The sequence below is a fragment of the Corvus cornix genome, chromosome Z (assembly GCF_000738735.6).
Source record: "Corvus cornix cornix isolate S_Up_H32 chromosome Z, ASM73873v5, whole genome shotgun sequence".
NCBI classification, from domain to species: Eukaryota; Metazoa; Chordata; class Aves; order Passeriformes; family Corvidae; genus Corvus; species Corvus cornix.
This window is the reverse complement of record NC_046357.1, coordinates 31,722,733-31,741,857: the sequence shown is the minus strand read 5'-3', so window position 1 is coordinate 31,741,857 and position 19,125 is coordinate 31,722,733. Positions and strand designations below refer to the sequence as shown.

The following is a 19,125-nucleotide window of genomic DNA, read 5'->3' as shown; positions in this document are numbered from 1 at the left end:
GCCGGCGTCGGGGCCGCGAGCGGAGCCGGACGGGATCGTGGCGCGGAGCCGGCGGCGGCTCCCCTCGGGACCGACGGCGGCTGCCGGCCGGGGAGGTAGGCGGGGGGACGCATCGCGGGCAGCTGTCGGGGAGGCTTCCCACTTGTCCCCGCTCCGCCTGGAACAGGCGGCACAAAGCGAGAGGAAAAACGCAAATGAGAGTGTGTGTGTGTGTGTGTTTCTGTTATTGTTTTGGTTTTTTAATTTGTTTGTTTTCTTACTGTTTTGGGGTTTTCGTCTTCCGGCGTGGTGCCACTCTCTCTCTGTGCCCAGCCTGGCGGGAGCGCGGCTCGGAGGATGGTTTACGGCGTAGCGGGGGATCGGAAAGGCGCTAAGAGTGTTTGTGTGTGTGGGAGGGGCGTGGTTGTGTGTGCTTATTTTTTAAAAATTTGTTATTTTAATTTAGCTTAGCCTGAGCGAGGCGACTGTGACTTGGCAGCCCTCACGGAGGGTGGCTCACCTTACCGCTGCCTCTCCCAGCCCCGGTGGGTGCTAGAAGATAACGGGAGGGTTTTCGTCCCCTTCACTCCTACGTGACTCCTGTGAAGTCGCGGGCGTGGGATAAGGGGAGGGCCTTGGGATGGGGGGAGTGTAAAAATAAAAAATCGATCTGGCTGCCTTTGTGATGGGCAGGAGGCTCAGTTGCATGCAACAAACCATGCTGCTGCGTGCCAGACTGTTGTGAAGTCTGGAGTGCTACGCTGCAACCTATCATCAGGCTGTTACAAAAGACTGGAGCTGCACAGCAGCCCAGATGCTTAAAACGTGCCTGGAATGATACTCTGATTCTAAATTAAAAGTTGGTATTAAACCCTGTTTTTGCCTGGTTTTAACCAGAAGTGTCCCGTTTCCCCCAAGCTGTTTGCCTTGGAGATTTTAAAGTCTGTACAAAAACATACTTAAAGGACCAAAGTTGATTTTAAGTGTGTTGGAATAGACCTCACTGAAGCCAGAGGGGTGTAAACATCTTCTAAATTAAATTTAAATGAGTTGAACTTTTTTGAAAATCACTGTAATGGGTTAATGCATTAAAATTTATTTTCACTTTTGGATATGAGTTGTACTGCAGAGAACAGCCATGTCTTGGGGATGTTCCATTAACAACAGATGGTCAAGCCTGCTGTCGAAAGGCTATTGTAATGGAGCAGTCTTGCTCGGTTTTGAAAGGGGGTCATGGTAGTAAACATACAGTGCAAATGCTTTTTGTGCTTGGTGCTTGTGGCACAGCTTGATTCCCTAACAAGTGGGAATGGCAACGTGTGCTGTCACTTTTCTGTCACTCAAATCAGTGTGTGATTCTGTGATGACACAGTAGGATATGAAGCTAAGTGGGTAGCACTTGGGACTCTGCAGTGTTTTACTGATATAACAGATAAAAATGGTGTTGGTGGGTCTTCATTGTGTGAATTTGAATTTTAATTTATGTAAGAGTTGTGTGATACAGTCCATATCTGGTATGGGCAGGAGTTTGATGCCTTCACTCATGACATGAAGCACCTTGTTTCCCATGATCATAATTTGGTAGGGCTGATTATGGTGTAAATTAGAAGTCAACCCTTAACAAAAAAGATGGGGATATAAGTTTGGTAGCATGGAACACAAGCATTGCATGGTAGAATTTAAGTTGAACCTGGTAAGTTGGGAATGCTTAGCATTAAATAATAAAAATCATGGTTTTTTTATGCCCATTATAGGTGTTCGGAGGGGGTTACGAGCTGGCCTCTGGGCTGAAGGAGATCTCAATTTGCTATACTTTGACATTAGAGTGTAGGAATCCAGCAGCTAGCCCAAAACTGTTCACAGTAACTTTCCCCTGATAAGTTGTTTCTGAAGGACATGTAGCCATATGGTAGTTATGTGACATAAACACCTTGGGTGCAGCTATATGTAAGGTTTCCAGGAGTCATGGTAATCTTTTGGATATTAGTTCCAAATTTCCTCTGAATAGAGCTGCATAGCAGTGCAAGCAGGCATGTTGGAAGTTTCTTAATGATCTCTTCATACAGTGATGTTGAGGCACATTTATAAATCAGTGTGCCACATGCAGCTGCTAGCAAACATTTTTGTAATACTAAATTTTTTTCAAACCCAGACATCACTCAGTGCTGTATTGGTGTGATCAGAGACTTGATCTGGCACCAGATTTGGTACATAACATCATTGTGTATATAAAGAGTAGCTCCTGGTCAAATGCTGAACTACTGAAGATGAAATGCCATTAGCTTAAAAAAAGGTCAGTAAACTTATTTTGGCCTTTTTTCCAGGAGCGGCCTTTTCTGTAACACTCCTTAGGCTGAACTTCTCCCTTTCTATATGAGGGTAAACTAGTCTTCTGTGGATCAGGAGTAAGCCTTAGTGACTTAGAAGATCTGCTGTCACTTTGCTTATGCAGATTCTGGGTTGAAGCATTCTCACCTGTTAATCAAGTGTAATACACATGTTTTAGAAGGCAAGTCTTCCCTTGCCTACATCTCTGCAAGCCTGTTCTCTCACCAGTGAGTTCACCTTGGCAGAGTTAGACTCACAAAGACAGAGCAGAAGGAGGATTTGTACTGAACTCATCCGTCTGTGGCCAAATATGATCAGCTCTGCTAGTGTTTTTTATGTGCATTGCACTATGCAGGCACAGTATTTCTTAGGGTGTGGTTTCTCCGGAACTTTAATCCAGAGTAATTGAAGGTTGCTGGTAATGGACCTGCTTCATTTCCCCTGGTCTGCCTGTTCTTTTCTCTCCCTGTCTGTTTCATCCTTTGTGCTGGCACTGGAATTCACCAACCCAGGGTTAGTAATTGAGAGCAAAGTCTCTTCTTTTTGCCTGCTGTTTTTGTTTTTTCACCCCAGCATCCTGTGTTCAGGGTCTTCTCATGGCTTTGGGAGCACTGGTGCCGGCACAAAGATGATGACAGAAGGGAGCAGAGAGGGACCCAAATTACCACTTTGTTTGAGTAACCTTGAAGCAGGCACCCTCAGTGTTTATATAGGTCTTCTAGGCTGGGCAACACACCAAATCCTGAAATAAGTCCAGGGGCTATGGTTAACCAAACATTGTTATGTTTCTCTTAGGCTGGTTATTCTTGATGACTCCTGTGAGAGGAGCTAGAGTCAGGGTTTACTGTGTTTAGCAAAACACATTTTATACATAAGATATATTTTCCTTGATCATCTGAGGCTGCTGGGGACTCTGCCTGGCACAAATTCACTCTCTCTAAGATTATTTCATATTTATGACAGCTGAGGATTTGAATTCTGAATGCTTGAAACTTTTTTTTGTGTAGTTGATGAGCATGCACATCTGCAGTTACTGATAGTAAGAGTATAGATAAGAAATAACATGGCAAGACTGTTTATAGTGTTTAAAAGATGATCACCACAAAAAAAAGTTAAAATGTCTCATTCTCTAGCTACATGTCTTGCTTGTATTGACTGCACAAAGTCATACAGGTAATTCAGAAGAAATACCATGACTAAAACTACTGAATGGAGTACCTGAAGTACCCTGTTCCCTTTCTTTGAAATAGGTGGCAGCAAAGCTGGTCCTGTCTGTTTTAGCATTTGTGATGGGGAGAAAAAGTATTTTTGCTTGTTTCAAGGACTGAGAGAGACATAGAGTAGGATGGAAAACTGTTGATGCAGCTTTCCTGACACAAGAGGCTAACACTGTAGGAAAAATGGGAGCATTCAGATCTTTATTTGTTGGGTCATTAGCAAAAAAAGCCTGATCATACATAATAAAAATGGATGTCAGTTTGAATGGTATAAGTATCCACATACAAGCTGACCTTTTTTCTCTTCTGTTTTTTTTCTGGAGGAGTGTTGCTTAGCAGAGCTCTGTCTAAAGCAGTGAGCTTGGTTTGTGTTATGCTGACTTTGTTAGAGAACAATTGGAGTTGGACAGAAAAAGGAAAGCAAGAGAGCCTTTCCAAGACTGTTCTGGCTTGGGGTAGATAGCAAGGTTATTCTCTGTGAAGGAACAAAGTTAGAGCTTTTTACCACACAGTTCAGAGATCATTCTGGGGATCTGGTTTCCTTTTTAGCAAATAGCAGACAGGGCTGTGTGGAAAACAGAGGTGGCCAAAATCTGTTAGCGCTCTGCTTGCTTGACTCTCTGAAACAGTTTGCAGTTTCACTAGCTTGTTTCCAAATGAATGGTTGTTACTGGGAGCAAGCAAGCAAGCAAGCCATGCAGCTAATATTCATTAGCATAGTACTTGTTAGCCTAGTAAAGGTCAAAATTAGGCCATGTGGAAGGTCTTGGAGCAGCAGTTTTGGTGATGTAGGTAACAAGTGCAAGGTTAGGGACCAGGAAAACCTGGTTATCAACATGTCTGCCCTTCTTGTGGTGACTTGACTGTTTCCTCTCAGCTGCTTTCACCATTGTTATAATAATGGCATGACCAAAGTTTATATTCTTTATGGTAGAAGTCAAAGTATGTTTCTTCTCACATTCAGCAGGTAACACATCTTTTTTTAAAGGCTTCAGGCTGTGTTGCTAGTGACAGCAACCTGGTTTTAAGTCCAATATTTTTAGAGATATGCCTGTTTTTACAGGTGAATTTTTGTGCCTTAAAAAGAAACAAGCAAGTTACCATAAATGTTCTTTTTCTCTGACAGCTGTATTCATGAGGAGTATATTGATATTCTGGGGATCTATTGGTGGCTTTTTTTCTCTTCCTATTATTTTAATTATACTCCTGCAATGAGAGTTTGGCTACGACTGCCAATAAAAACAGTTAGGACCAAACTTTAAGAAACTCCAGAACTTTCCTCATCCAACCAATAAAGCAGTACTGAGCTTTTCTGAGTGCAGATCCATGGACATTTCTTTCTGGTACTAGTACAGGAACCAAAGTTCAAAATCTACTCCTCCTCTGAATGCAGTATTCTTATTTAATAAACTGAGTTAGTGGATCCTGCATTTGTATTTTTGTTCTGCCAATGGGAAAAGTGCTTTTTATTGAATTTATTTGTTTTAAGGTATTTTAGATATTTTAATTATTCTTTACCCTATTAAATCAGAGTAGCAGTTCTTACTCCTCTGTTTCCATCTCTCTCAAACCTGTATTTAAATATTCATGCTAAAGTAAGCAATAGGAGTTTTTCTACTGTGTTTGGAGAGATCTGGACTTGCTTCTTTCTTCTAACAAACTGATGCAATCACCTGTACACCATCTGTTTCCAGATTTCTACAGATTTTATTTTTCCCAGATAATTTCTTTTTTTATTCTTCTGATTGCCAGCTGTGTCTCCCAGAGCTGCATTCCTTGTTCTTGTGACATACTCTTCTTATATTCACATCTCTACATCTATCATCCCAATTATGTTCATATATAAAACGAGACATACCTGCAAAATGGGGCTGTCTGTTGGAGTGTGCTTTGGCTTCAGTGGAACTTTCTCAGCACCATTAAGGATATTCTAAACTTAACGTAAAAAAGGTATGTTTTGGATCCTATATCCGTAAAAAAACTTGCAACATTTCTTTTTGCTGACCTTGCTCTCTTGTAAGCTTATTGCTTTTCCCATTTCATGCTACTTCTGCACTTGCCTGAAGTGTTTTCTGTTTGGAGTCATTTGGCTGAAATTCAGTCAAGCACAGCTCTTCAGTTCTGTGCTTGGTCCCTTGAAGCTTTAGGAGCAAACTGATGGAGCTCTGTCCTGAAAATACTTCTGCATTGTGAGATGTAGCTTAGGACTTGAACAATATCTTTCCTGGATATGTCTGTATATGATGTTGAATTAGGCATACATTAGCCTGCTTTGCATGGCTTTAACTGCCACGCTCACCCTAAGGACTGAAGCTGCAGCAGCAGAGGTACAGCTGGAGCTGAAGAGTAGAATGTGTGAGTAACACCTGTTTGCTCTGTGGATCAGGCAAAATGGGAAGATTGGCACACACTTTCTGGCAGTGCTCCGAGCTAACTGCCCTGTGCCACACCTGGCTCAGCAAGTATGCAGGCCACCTTATCCCGTGTGCCAGCTATTCTCATATTCTTCTGTGAATAACTTTAGAGATGAAGTTATAACTTTAGGGATAAAGTGATTATTGAAGTCTCTATGGGTTGCCAAGACTGATCAGCAATTCATTCTTCTTCATAGCTGACACTCACTGATTTTGAAAGTATTTGGGTGTCTCTTTATCACTTTAGTGTATTACCATCTTCTGTATCAGCAGAGTTGGATGGTAGCCACATGGGAGCTGAGGTCTTGTAGCCGTATCTGTTGTTGGCTTTACAGACTCCACCTCTACTCAAGCTGACAATGGCTGCTAAATACTAACTTTCCCAGTTTGTTGCTTTCTTTCGTCAGTGTCATTTCCTTCCATTGTGCTAGAGGCTTTTTCTTGGCTGATGGTTTTCTGCATATTTCAGTGATACTTTTGTTTCATTTGCTGTTCCTTATAGCTGTGCCACAGATATCAGTGCAGTTGTGTAGATACCAAGCTTAACAGACAGCTTATTCTTTGTCTCTGAATCTCAAAGGCACCACTGTGAAATTTTCTACAGTGTAAGACATGTTGTGTTCTGCTCTGTTACTGGAAACATGCGCTGGTTTATGGCACGGTGTTCCCAAATGGCAAAGATGAAGAGGAAGATTACACTACAGTTTCTCTTGATGTTACAGGGCAGGCGTACATCTCAAACTGCAGTTTAATCTTGTTTTGGACACCATTGGTGTCCTCCTCTTGTTCCAAGATAAACAGCAAGTTACAAAAGCAAGATACAGGAGAAGTCACTCCTTTCCAAAAAAGTCATTATGAATGTGATGACAAAGCTACAAGTCTTCATAACTTTGTGCAGTAGAAGATAGAAATATGCCAGTGATGCTTGAGTGGCTCTGCAGTAGGATCATGGAGCACCTGTCAGTGTTGCACTTTTAAAAACCAGTTACCTGGCTGATTAGTATAAATGATTCAGTGACCAGGATGTCCTGTGGAAGGGGTAGTGATTGAAAGTGTTTTGTGTCCTAACGCTGTATGAGCTTGTGGGTTTCTTCTGGGAAAAGCTGCTTTCTTGGAGGCTGTGTCTTCCTTCCCCCTGTTGTGGTTGCTGCCAAGCAGAAAGGTACCTTTTGCAATGTGAAATTCTTTCCCCTTTTTCCTAGTTGCAGATATATTGTCCTGAAACCGGATGTGTTAAAAGCTGAAAAAAGTGACTGGGGCTGTGTAGCACAGCTTTTTGCAGACTGTGTGCTGACAATACTATACTCGCTCAGAGATCAAAGCTTAATGGCATGAATTGAGCTCAGATGTCGCAATTATTATTTTAGCAGGATGTTCTATTATTTCTACATTCCTCTAGAAAAGAGCCATTCTTTGAGAGCCAAAAAACCAAAATCTGCTAATATGGACTATGGATTTTTGGACATTGGCCGTGATAAAGCAAGTCACATTTTATGTTTGTTTTTGCTGAAGAATGGACTAGATTTTTGCCTTTTTTTTTTTTCTTCCATAGAGAAAGTAGGGGACACAGTGTAATGTTGAAAGTTGAAATGCTTCATGTATTTCACAACCTTCTAGTGGAAGCTATTTTTTTTGTAAAATAGATTACTGCATTTCATTTTGCGTATTAAACTTGACACTTAAGCAATCTTCTTGCCTAAGTGCATGCCACAGACCCTTGCATGTGCATTCTTTTGGGTCAGTCCAGCTATGGTGCATGCAAACTTGACATCTTGCATTGCATTGGAGTTGTGCTTGTTTTCATCAATGAGCCATGTAAGCACGCTAAAGTCATGACAGACAGTTGTTGTGGTCGTTCTGGTAGGCAGATATTGCTGACTTGTGACAGGTTTTTCAAAATTACTTGGCATGTTGTATCACAAGGGAAGGTTGTAAAGCAGCAGCCATTTTTGAAAATGTGTGTCTGTGTAAATGTTAAAAGGAGGCACTGAGGACTCTGAAAAATGTAGTCCAGTCTTTATTATGGAGTAGTTTGTAAGCTAGTGCTTTCCTCTGTGAGGAACTATCACATGTGGTTTATTTCTGCTTGGTAAGGGTAGGCCCACCAGCATCTCAGAACTACATCCTAGGAGTTTGGCTTTGACGGGAGAAGCAAGTTAGACACTCTGACGAGTTTAGGGCCAGGAATGTCAGTGCTCATGGTGTTAATTCTGGGCCGGGTCTTTCAAAATGATCTGCTCATCTGTTCACAGTGGAGCATTCAGAAGAGCTCTGCACATAATATTCTGACTTATGAAATATCCATTTGCTCAGTTCTCATGCCAAGGCTAAATAACTTTAGATGCCCCTTGCCATTTTGCCTAAAGAGTTGGGAAGCCAGATTTCCACTCCTAACATGACATGTTAAGCCTAAGTGTTGTCAGAGCAAGATCCAGGCTTGCTTCTCTGTGTAGTGCGTAGTGCAGCAAGCAGAACCTAGTATTTGGCTTGGGTTCTGTCTAGTTGTTTTCATAGCAGCAGTTTGAGCAGGTTGTGAATAAGTATTTTATTGTTGGCCTGTGCTGAAAGGAGTCCCTTTCCATTGGTTGTCTCTAGTCTTCTGTGAAGTTGGAGCCCCCTTACAAAATAATGTGAAATAATTTATTCTGTGTTTTGTAGCTGTGTGCATGCTGCCTTAAGGGTCCTGTGGATGAGTGAGAGGCTGCGTGTCTTGGACCAGAGGTGGCAGGTTGCTAGAGGTATTCCATGAGACTGTTTCCTCAGCTTCCTGATACTCTGGTATTATCCTTTAAATGGTGGTTTTTACCAAGTTTTACATGCTCCTCAAGGAGGAACAATGAGTTAAACTGCATGGCTGTGTTGAAAGCCATGTACTAGTTGCCTTCAGTATTAGTAAACACTGGAGAACAAGACCAGAACCTGTTTACTACCTAACTCTAGGCCAGGTACTCAGTGTGGGAAGTAAACCAGTAGGAGGATCTTTCCAATAACTGCCAGTAAAATATTGTTTGTCACCCTAATCAAATTCCTGCCTCTGACCCAGAAGCTCTCCAGTCACATTGCTAGGAACAAGGAGTCGACGTAAACTCTGTGACATGACCTGGGTGATTTTGAAGAGGAAAGCACTTCTCACTGAAGGACTCTTGGAAGGAATAAGAAACTTTGTGTCCTGTATTCGTTTGGCTAAAAGGAAGAGAAATGTCCTCTGTGGGGAGGTTATGAAAGACCAGCTATTAGCGTCTGTGCGCCTCCACTGATAACGATCCTGTGTCCCAGGCAGGAGCTGGTAGGTCCAAAGCTCACACCTCCACTGCTGATCCTGCACTGGTTGTGACTGCTACAGACTCTAGCAGGGCTTAAGCCAGGAGATAGACGTGTGGGATCTGATGGTTTCATTCTAATCTCTGCTTTTGCTTGCTTGTGGCCTTAGGTGAGTTGCCTGAACTCTGTGCTGTTAATGCTTTTTATGGCACCTTCTTGTAACCTATTTCAGGCTCTTTGGGTTAAAAGATTACTTCAAAAGTTCAGTACTGTTATTTATATGGAATTGTCGTTGTTCGGGTGGCAGTTTCCCCTCTTTCCTAGAGCTCCAGCAGATGTCATGAGTCTTTTGACTGCTTGAAAGTTTTAGAGGTGGGAATGTCAGATTTGTTCCTTTGGGTTTTGAAAGCTCAGTGTGACTTTGTCACAGAATGGACATTACTTTTGGTTCTTTATGCACTGCCTGTTTCTGCTGGAGGTTTTATGTCCAATTAGATCTCTAGCAGCAGAACAAAAAAATTGCTTGTGTTTGCCCAAAGCTGCTCTTTATCTGTCCTAATCTTAACATAATTGGGATCAATACTGTTTTTTTGTTCTGGTTACAGCTGCTCTGCTGGAAGAAGGGAAATCTTGGAGTTTGGCAGAGAAGTGGCCAAGGCACTAGACCTTGATTTAGGAGATGGGGATTTAGTTCTCAACTTTAGACTTAGTCTGTACCTCTGTTACACTAATGCCCATCCAAGCCACTAGTCCTCTGGTGGTTTGTCTTGTGTGGCTCAGAATGTCAGTTCATGAGTCAGGCACTTCTGTCCTGCCTTCATATGCACAATTGTTAGAGGGATCTGCTTTCCACTGATGGCATACCGATTGCTGGGGGACTCTAGATCTGGGCTTTGCAGAATTCACACGGCTCATGGTATTGTTTCCTTCGCAACATGCAGCTTGACACTACCTAACACAAGTTAAATGTCAAGATATTATCAGTGTTCATAAAGACGACTATATTTCTGCTGAAATCTGATGTTTATGCTTTAGTTGCTCATTTTCTTCCAAAATGAGTCTCATTTGACTTGATACTTGTGTAGACAAGATCTATTGGAGTTAAGCAGATGTACAAATTTTTTGTCTAGGGCAGGAAGCATGAAGTGCTAGATCATGTCTGCTTGTGAGAAAGGAGAGTCCTGGCTCTTGTAGCTCATAACATGTAGCTGTTAGATTGGTGCTCTCCATCGCCACTTGATCTGTGGAGAGTTGCCAGTGGCGGTAACTTGCGTGATAAGGAAAATCTGACTGAGAGGACGGAGGCTGCTAGCTTATTTCATGGAGGCCACTGAGCCTTCCATCAACTGGTGAAAGCTTTTTTAGCTCTGCTGACAAGGACTTAGTTTAAATTGCCTATAGTGTCTTGCCATAGCCCTGAAGTGTTCCAGTTTCGTAAGGTTTGGTAAGTTCACTTTGTTCCCTCTTGAAATAGTGATTTAATTTTTTCTTCTCTAGGGGAAAGGTTTTTTTGCCTCCCAAAAAAAGCAAACAGCTGCATTGTTTGCAGAAAGCTGCTTTTGAAGGCTATTTTATGTTTACTTAGTACAGACACCAGGCGAGGGGGTGGGGAATGGATTTTATGCCACTTGAGCTTTTTATTCTCTAAATCTACAGCTGTAAAAATACATTTATTTAACAGGGATTAGGTCGGGAGACTGTTGGTATACCAGCTAATGGACTTCTCAACAGCCGTTCTAGTTTGAAATAGCGTCTAACACCCTCCTAGAAAGAAAGGGCTGGCCAAAGTATGTGTTTCATTGTCATCATTTTCAGAGGTTGCCCTGTAGCCTAACTTTCTCTTGAGTAATTTTCTGAATTGCAGAAAATGAGATGAAATTGCAGCCCTATTGGTCGGGAGGCTGTGCAGGATTTCTGCAGCAGGGCGAAATGTCATGTGCAAGGAGTCTTCTGCAAAGGCAGACCATGGGACAAGTGCGTGGAATCTGTGCTTTAATTGTGCAGGTGGGAGTTGTACTGTGGTACTTTATATCACAGGAAAACGAATTCTGTGGGGATGAATTCCTGAAGCTTTTCTTACTCTAGACAGAAAGCAGTATTACTGCTTCAGGGAGTTCTGGGTGAGTGTCAGGAGTGATCACTGATACCTGCTCTTGGCTCAATTTTACACAGGTGAGACGTAAAAGCCTGCATTGGAAACTTAACAGAGTTTTGGCACAGCAGTACTAAATGTCAGGTTGTATTTCCCAGCTATGTTGAACTTACCAGACTGGTCCGAAGTGGTGATACAGTGGGACTTCAACTCTAGAAGTGTTGGGTTGATCAGTTTTCTGCATCTCTGGCTTACAGTTCTTGCCTATTGTGAGCTGGAAGAACATCTGAAAGGATGCTAAGCTGTTTTCCTCTGATATTAGTTTGCTAAGTGCTTTCTGATGGATTAGTAATTCAAGTGAATTCAAGTAATTCAAGTTAACTTGTGTCAGCAGCAAACCAAATATGTCAGCCTCTGTGGATGAAAATCAGAGGTGACTACTAACAAACCTGTTCCACAGTCTGTAACAGATACTGGGGCATACAGTGTCATTGCAGCTGTCGCCCAGCATGGCTGGAAGAACTGGATACACTTCAGGCTCAGGTGTTGTGCTCTTGGGGATTAGTCCCCTGTTAGGCTCCATGCCCTACTTTGATGCAGGGACTTAGCTGGTGTGCCTGCATTTGGGTAGTCCTTAAAAGTTAGTATTTTTATGTATTTTGAAACTTTTGTTCAGGCAGAACAGGCCAGATAATTTGCTTTATTTCCAGTAAAGGTTAGCTAAACTCCAGAGAGCTAAAGTGCAAGCAGATGGCACAGCTGAGTCTTCCTGGCTGTGCATGCTTCTGCTGGTCAGCTGAGATGAGTTAAATGATAAAATATGGGCCCTTAGCTCACTACAGTTTGCTAATGTGATGTGAATGTTACAATTTCTATAAAGCAGTATTTCCATGTTCTGTATCCTGGGGACTGACTGCAGTTGCAAGGGATCAGTGTCTGAATTTTCACTGATGTGCGTTAAACCAGCTACCCTTTGATTTGCTCATTCCACAAACTGCTTGGACTTCTGTTTTGCATCTGTGCAGGGTATTAAGGTGCAGGAGTAGGGTCTAATTCCATTGATGAGAACACCAAAAGTCTCTTCAACTCTCCATGGGATCCTTTTTGTACTCTTCCTGTGGCACTTTATTCTTACAGATTTTGGTGTTTGGCTTTAATTGCTGGAAAGCACTGGAAATCAGTTTTTTGGAGAGTTAACGGTATTGGGGGCCTGAGCATGAGGTGTGGAGTGGGTACTCTGAACACCTGTCTGAAGATACAAACCACCTGTTGCATAACTACCAGTGACTGTAGAAGGCTATACAGTCCCTTCCAGTCCTCTACTTCTGTATGCCAAACTTGTACAGTGACTGCAGGATTAGACTTAGGCAGAAAATTTTCCGTTTTGTGGCATGGTGGACAGCGCAACAAATCAAATGGAGGTCTGTGACCTACAGAGCAGTACCAGTATCCTTGTGGAAAAATGCTTGAAAAGAGCAATTCTCTTAGTGTTCATCAAAAGATTTTTGTACCACAATTGTGGTCACTGAGTGCCTGTGTACTATTAAGTAGTAACTCTCTTCAGAGTGAATAAAAGTGTTGCCAAATCTCCCAAATCCTAAGCAGAAACTTCACAGCGGAGGTAGTACAAAGGAGACGTAACAATATTCCCTACCTAGTTTTGTTGCTAGGTTGATTGCAGCTTTAGGTATGTAACATTGACATGCAATGGAAGTGTTTCAAAGCCCATCCCCTCCCATATCCAAGCCTGTAAGCAGTGGGGTGCTTTGGGTCCATGAGCGTGGATGCAGTCATTAGCCAGGATTTGTCCTCTGACATTCCCCACAAAGGGCAGGTTTTTTCCCCTACTGTGGATATGCCAATAGCCTGTCAACTGCCTTGCTCTAAGTACATCTGGGAATTCAGTCTACCAGCCAGATGTGCATGCATCTGGAATGTGTGAGTGTCAGGGTGCTCCAGCCAGTAGGATGCACTGGGCAGGGAAGGATGGCTCTCCTGTCAGACGAGTTGGGCGTTCCTCTGAGAAGGAGAATCTGTGCAGGTCCTGTCAGTGAGTTAGAGCAGCATCTGGCAGAAGTTAATGAGCCCACACTGACTGTATGCTCTGCTGCCCATGTGCTGGTATGAGGGTCAGTTTGTAAGGTTTCGTGGGCATCTATTACTGCTCTTTGGTTCTCTGTACTGGCATTAAGGAGCACTGTTGTCCTATTGTAATACTACAGTGTAATCATCTACAGAACTCAGTGTAATAGCTTTATTTTTGTTAGTCATGTTGGAGATTTTTTTTTGTAAAACAGATCTATATTATTAAGAGACAAATTTTTAATCTGCAAGTCATTGCAATAATGGAATTTACTTTTGGTGAGACTTGAAGACCACAATTGTTCATCATCTCAAAGCTCACATCCAGAATTTTTCATTAGTCTTACTCCGGTGTAGGACTGGTCAGAGCATTTCCTGAGGAAGTCTTATGTTCCTAGCACGTTTGTGGATTTTTTGGAATCTTTTCAATGCAGTTTGCAATCAGACATGCAACTCTTAATCATAGGGCTAGGGTACTGTTACGTGGGACACCAGAATCAAAAGCGTGTGTGTTCCCAGTTTAACAGGTGTTGGAAAGAGTGGTTCTCTTGGTGTGTGTTTGAATCAACTAGTTGTCTTCTTAATGCTGATTCTGCTAACAGAGTGTATTCAGGTACATAAATCAGAATCAATTTAATGTGGATTAACTAAGTTCCTGTGTGGACACTTATTCAGGATTTAAACTGCTCTTAATTTGAAGTGGCCTTAAAACTCAGAAGTAAATTAAGATATGCTGAATTAATTCTGGAAAATTAAATTTAACTAATGTAGTGTAAGCTCATCCTAGAGCTTAAAGATTGAGCTGTGCTGGAAGACTATGTGTACCAATCCTATACTATGATCTTATTAATCGCCACCAAAGAGATTAATGTATTTTTTAATCCTTTAAGCTCTCATACTGTAGTGAGACGCACACTCAGTGCACCTAATTCACAACAGTGTTGGAGGCCAGGTGGTTGAAAGACCTGAGCACTGACTAAATAACAATTTTCCAGGTACTTCATCTAGATTTGAACAACTGTAGGGTCCTTCTTAGTCACTTACCTTCAAGGGAATGGACATTTCTCCCTTGCCTGTTAAATGCGCAGCACTTTCTCTTCCGAGTGGTGGTGTTGACTGGACTTCCAAACAAAGGCTTTCCTAATTTGGCAGCTGGCTTTTCACCATTATAAAAGTAAATATGGAAAGAGGCTTTAAGGAAAAGGATTGAATTTTACGGTTCAGTCTTATTCAGAGGGGTCTTTAAATCATTTTTCGAAGCCTGTTATTTTTTCTCATTTGGGGCTATCCTTGCTCTTGGAATTTCTGGGGCAGAAAATAGTGTTGTATTGCAAACCTCTTTTTGTGCTTTGGAGCTTTGAGGTAAGAAACAGTGAGCTGAATCTGAGTTTACTGAGACCCATGAGACTTGGCTGGAGTCCATGGGCTAAGAAAGAAGACGGTGGGGTGTTCCATGGGGGGGCTGCAAGGTCACAGAGTGCAGCCTCTTGTCTTTCCCTATCTTGTTGCCTTTTCTGTTTTGAATGACACCACTTTTCCCTTCCAACTTTCTTCTTGTTTTTCTTTTCTTTCACTAGTTGATGCCTAGCCACAACATCTGTACTGTGTACTGCTGCTGCTACACAAAGAGAGCTTCTAGGCTTTGCTGAAGGAAGATGGCTTTCTGGACGCAGCTGGGGTTGCTGCTATGGAAGAACTTTACCTACAGAAGAAGACAGACTGTAAGTATTAGCCCAAGGGTGTTCTGGGATCTTAAGTTATAGTCTTGTAGCTTACTTTTCGAGAAAAACAGGGAAACATCCTCTATCTTACTTAGTGTTCCTCCTCTAGTGATTCCTGGCTGAGCAACTGGTCTGGCTTTGAAAAACCTGTTCAAATTGGAGAGAGTGGTGGGTGGACAGAAACCAGAGGGCTTGAAGGCACTCAAGACTTCTGTCCTGAATTCCAGTGTGAGAGTGTTGGAGTACTGAAACACTGATGTCAGATCAGGCAGAGAGGAGGGTGCATGACTGCTCTGTGCTGCAAGGAAGATGTGAAATGAAAACCTGTACTGAGACCTGCTCCACTCTGTGGGTGAGGCATTGCCAGGCTGCAGGGATGTGCCCGTGAGTCTAAAAGCTTTTGAATGCTGCAAGTTGCAACAACAGCAACAAAATCCTGCCATTTCCTAATGGCAGAAGTGGCAGAGGCAATAGCAGACATCTCCAGTCACTTAAATCATTGAGAGAATCCCAAACCTGCTATGTAACTTTACAGCAGAAGCTATAGATTAAATGGATGGCAGGAAGCATGTTCCTGTATCGGCATGAGGATAAACCCAGGCAACTGATGTTTTCCTGCCAAGGTGTCTTCTGAGTGGCTAAAATGCTGTCCTCACCATATGTTAACATTGTGGAAATTTACCTGTTAAGAATACACAGTATGTAAGAAGAGTTTCTCCTTGTGATAACAAGGACACAAGAGTGTGGATCCAATGTGGTGTTCTTAAAATTCTTTTGCCTTTAGCTTAATGAGACCTCATAGGATGCTATAACTCTTGAAAACAGCTAAAAGCCTGAGAAAAGATGGTATTGGACCTCTAGAGATTTAGGAAATACCTGTGTTGGACAAGGCCATGATTTGTGCAACAGGCTTGTTCAGAGGATCTAGCCTGCTAGATCTGACCTTGAGGAGGTATCAGTAGGGAATGTGAAGGGAACACGGGTTACTGAAGTGGTGAGTGGAAAGTGGTCTCTGATAAGGTTTTTGAACCCTGCAAATGTCAGGATGCCTGCCAGCCAGTTGGGTTGTGTTGTTTTAGTAACTCAGTGTCACAAGGGAGGGGAGGCTGTCATATTCACCACTGGTAATGGTGACAGTCCCTGAAGTATTCACTCAGGTGTCTGAGGCTTGTTTTTATAAGACTTGGGTCCAGTGAATTCAGAACTGGAATTAGTCCATTCTTAAATAAAACAGGCAAAGGGGGCTTATGGCCTCTTTGACTTTTCCTGTATACATCTGTGGTTATAGAACTGCCAGTGATGACAAAGTTTTTGTTTTGTGTGTTTTTGCCTTTCATGAGTCTTGATCTCATGGACTGCCCACCAGAGAGGTCATGGACTGTGTCAACTGCAAGGAGTGAGGCTGTCTGCTCTCTGGATGTATGGGTCACATCCTGGCCTTGTGAACAGACTTATGGTTTAGAAAAATGTTACAAATGAAGCTGGGGAAGTAGTCTCAAGACTGGCTGTGGCTCCTTAAGATTGGCTCTTCTCAGCTATTGGCCCATGTAACCTAGGCTCTAAGAGCTAAAAGCACTCTTCCTACCTTGCTACTAGAGGTCTAACTTTTGCCTACTACCAAACTGCCTTTAGAAAGTAGGGCATTTCTAGGATGTTGTAGGATTTTCTGGAGTGATGTTAAACTGAGGAAACCAGGAGGGTGTTTCAGAGCAGCTGAATTTCATGCTGAGGATGATAGCTTGGTTTTCTTCAGTAGAATCTTCTGAAAATAATAGAATCATAGTCATTGTGGTTGGAAAAGACCTCCAAGATCATCAAATCCAGCCTTTGTCCAAACACCACCACACCAACTAAACTGTAGCACTAAGTGCCATATCCAGTCTTTTTTTTGAACACTTCCAGGGACAGCAGCTCCACCTACTCCCTGGGCAGCCTGTTCCAATGCCTGACCACCCTTGCAGTGAAAAAACTGTTCCTGATGTCCGACCTGACCCCTGACACGGCTAGAGGCTATGTCCTCTGGTCCTGTCACTGTTTCCTGGGAGAAGAGAACAACCTCCCTCTTCCTACAACCTCCTTTCAGGTAGTTTTAGAGAGTGGATAAGGTCTCCCCTGAGCCTCTGTTTCTCCAGGCCAAACAACCCTAGTACTGCATCAGGTGTGGAGAGGTCTGAGTTTAGCAGACCTTGTGTCATGTCAAGGTAGCTGTGCTGGGCGCAGGGCTGTGACTGGGCAGCAAGGGTGAATTATATCCTTCGGTGGTGCCAGAGAAATGCAGCAGGCTAACCCTTTTGGATCTGCTCAGCTATTTCTTGGCACCTTCTGGCAGTTTCTATACCGGTTTCCCATCAAGTACCCCAGAGGGCATGAAACTGCTCAGAATCTCTATTCCCCACTGACTGTTAGTCAGTTAATAATGAAAGCCTGAGACACGGCTTGTTTTTGTGGGGCTCCTCAATTGTGTAGGGGTTTTCTCATTAACAGTTCTCATTTGGGCTTTACCTGAAGATGTCAGGAGGGGAAGGCCACTTAACAGGAAATGGCAGAGAAGGAGCAGAACATCTCTTTTCACCATGCTGTTATCATGGCTGCACAGTTTTTCATCTCTTTGCTTTCCTGGTAGGAGATCATTGTCCTTGAGTTGGGTTGTGGTGATGAAGGCTCTCTCCCATTTGTACTTACTGAAGGTGTAGCCTAGAAATAGTTTGATCCTTACCCTTCTTCTCACGAGAAGTGTGGGCTAGCCTTGGCTTCCCACTGAACCCCCTTGTTGGCTGCTGCGAGTTTGGGCTGAATTGCGAAAGCTGGGTTCAAAGCTCGCCCTGACGTGTGCAGTTCAAGTGTTACTTTGTACTGGATAACTTCCAACAACACCGGAGTGGGGGAAAAGAGCTCACATGGGGAGAGAGGAAAGAAAAATCATGTTCAGGGGTCACTGTGTAAAAACATTTCTCTCCCTGCTTTCTTGCAAATGAGGAGACACCTCAAAGTTGCATGGAGAGACTGGTCAGCTGCTGGTAGCTCCCTGCACTGAAACTGGATCATAAAGGTGTGGAGGGGAGTTGACAGTGGGATGGGGTGATAGTCTTGCTCAATAGATTTCCTGTTGACACAATGTAGAGCTCAGTGTTTAATGGCATCCTGCATCATGCAACTGGTATAAATTTGGCATGCTTTAGGTATTAACCTTGGTAAAATTAGGACAAATTTGTTCTTAGCTGAACTCACCTGCTGTGTGCAAATGGGATGTTCCTACTTCAACTGCAGGTGGAGCAGGGATAGCTGAGGGGTTGAGTGCTTGAAGATTAATTTCATTATTTACCAAGCTGGTCTAGTAGTTGCAGCAGAAAAGTGGCTGAGAAGACTTGATCTTTCAGTATCCACTTAAAATGAAGCTCAGTGAGACGTGTTCCCTTTTTAGTATCTTTGTGTCCTTGTCTGGAAAGGCTACAGTGGATGAAAAGTGCTGTCATGGCAGGGGAGGGAACCTGCTGGCCTTTAGGAGCAAAGGAAGGTAACTCAGTTTTTGTTGAGCAGCACAAGAGGCTTGCTGAGGAGTCTCTGCAGACATGCTGCTGACCCTCTGATCTTGTCCCTGTGTGAGCCGCTGGTGCAGCAGTTGCCAGCTGTCTCTCACTTGCAGCATTTTGCTGCCTGCTGTGGTACCTGCCTTCAGCTGTAAAGGTGCAGCTTGGTCAGTATGAGCTGCCTTCCTCCTTTCTCTGTCCTCCCTGAGCTTGTCAATCTGCCAAGTTAGGTGTGTTGTGCATGTAGCCCACATGTGTTTACCTTAATGACAGTGTAGTTACCGGTAACTGGGTGTGCAGAAGAGGAGCTGTGTGTGCAAGTGGCCAGTTCCCCCTTCAGCAACAGGGCCGCTTGGGCACTGCTCTCCCCCCCCAGTGTCATATGGCTGGGGCTGATATTTCTGTGAGCAAGCCAGGGCTTGAGCTCAAGGGCAGCATTTTCTCATTGGTTCTGTAGCAGTTGCAGGGCTGTGAGAGGCCATCTGTCCACACCGGTCCCCCCAG

At 43.2% G+C, this 19,125-nt stretch overlaps 1 protein-coding gene across 4 annotated transcripts in view; it reads left to right on the top strand.

Moving 5' to 3' along the window:
- Window positions 1–19,125, top strand: part of ABCA1 (ATP binding cassette subfamily A member 1) — a 92,288-nt gene continuing 73,163 nt past the window's right edge. For 2 of the 4 annotated variants that reach the window (XM_039566754.1, XM_039566753.1), the window contains exons 1-2: window positions 1–95; window positions 14,951–15,094. In XM_039566754.1, the coding sequence (XP_039422688.1) occupies window positions 15,029–15,094 (66 nt within the window). In that variant the 5' untranslated portion in view covers window positions 1–95; window positions 14,951–15,028. Of the gene's footprint in view, window positions 96–9,061; window positions 9,225–9,276; window positions 9,369–14,950; window positions 15,095–19,125 lie in introns of those variants that run through there. The other 2 variants (XM_020584672.2, XM_019286213.3) reach the window with 2 other exon arrangements.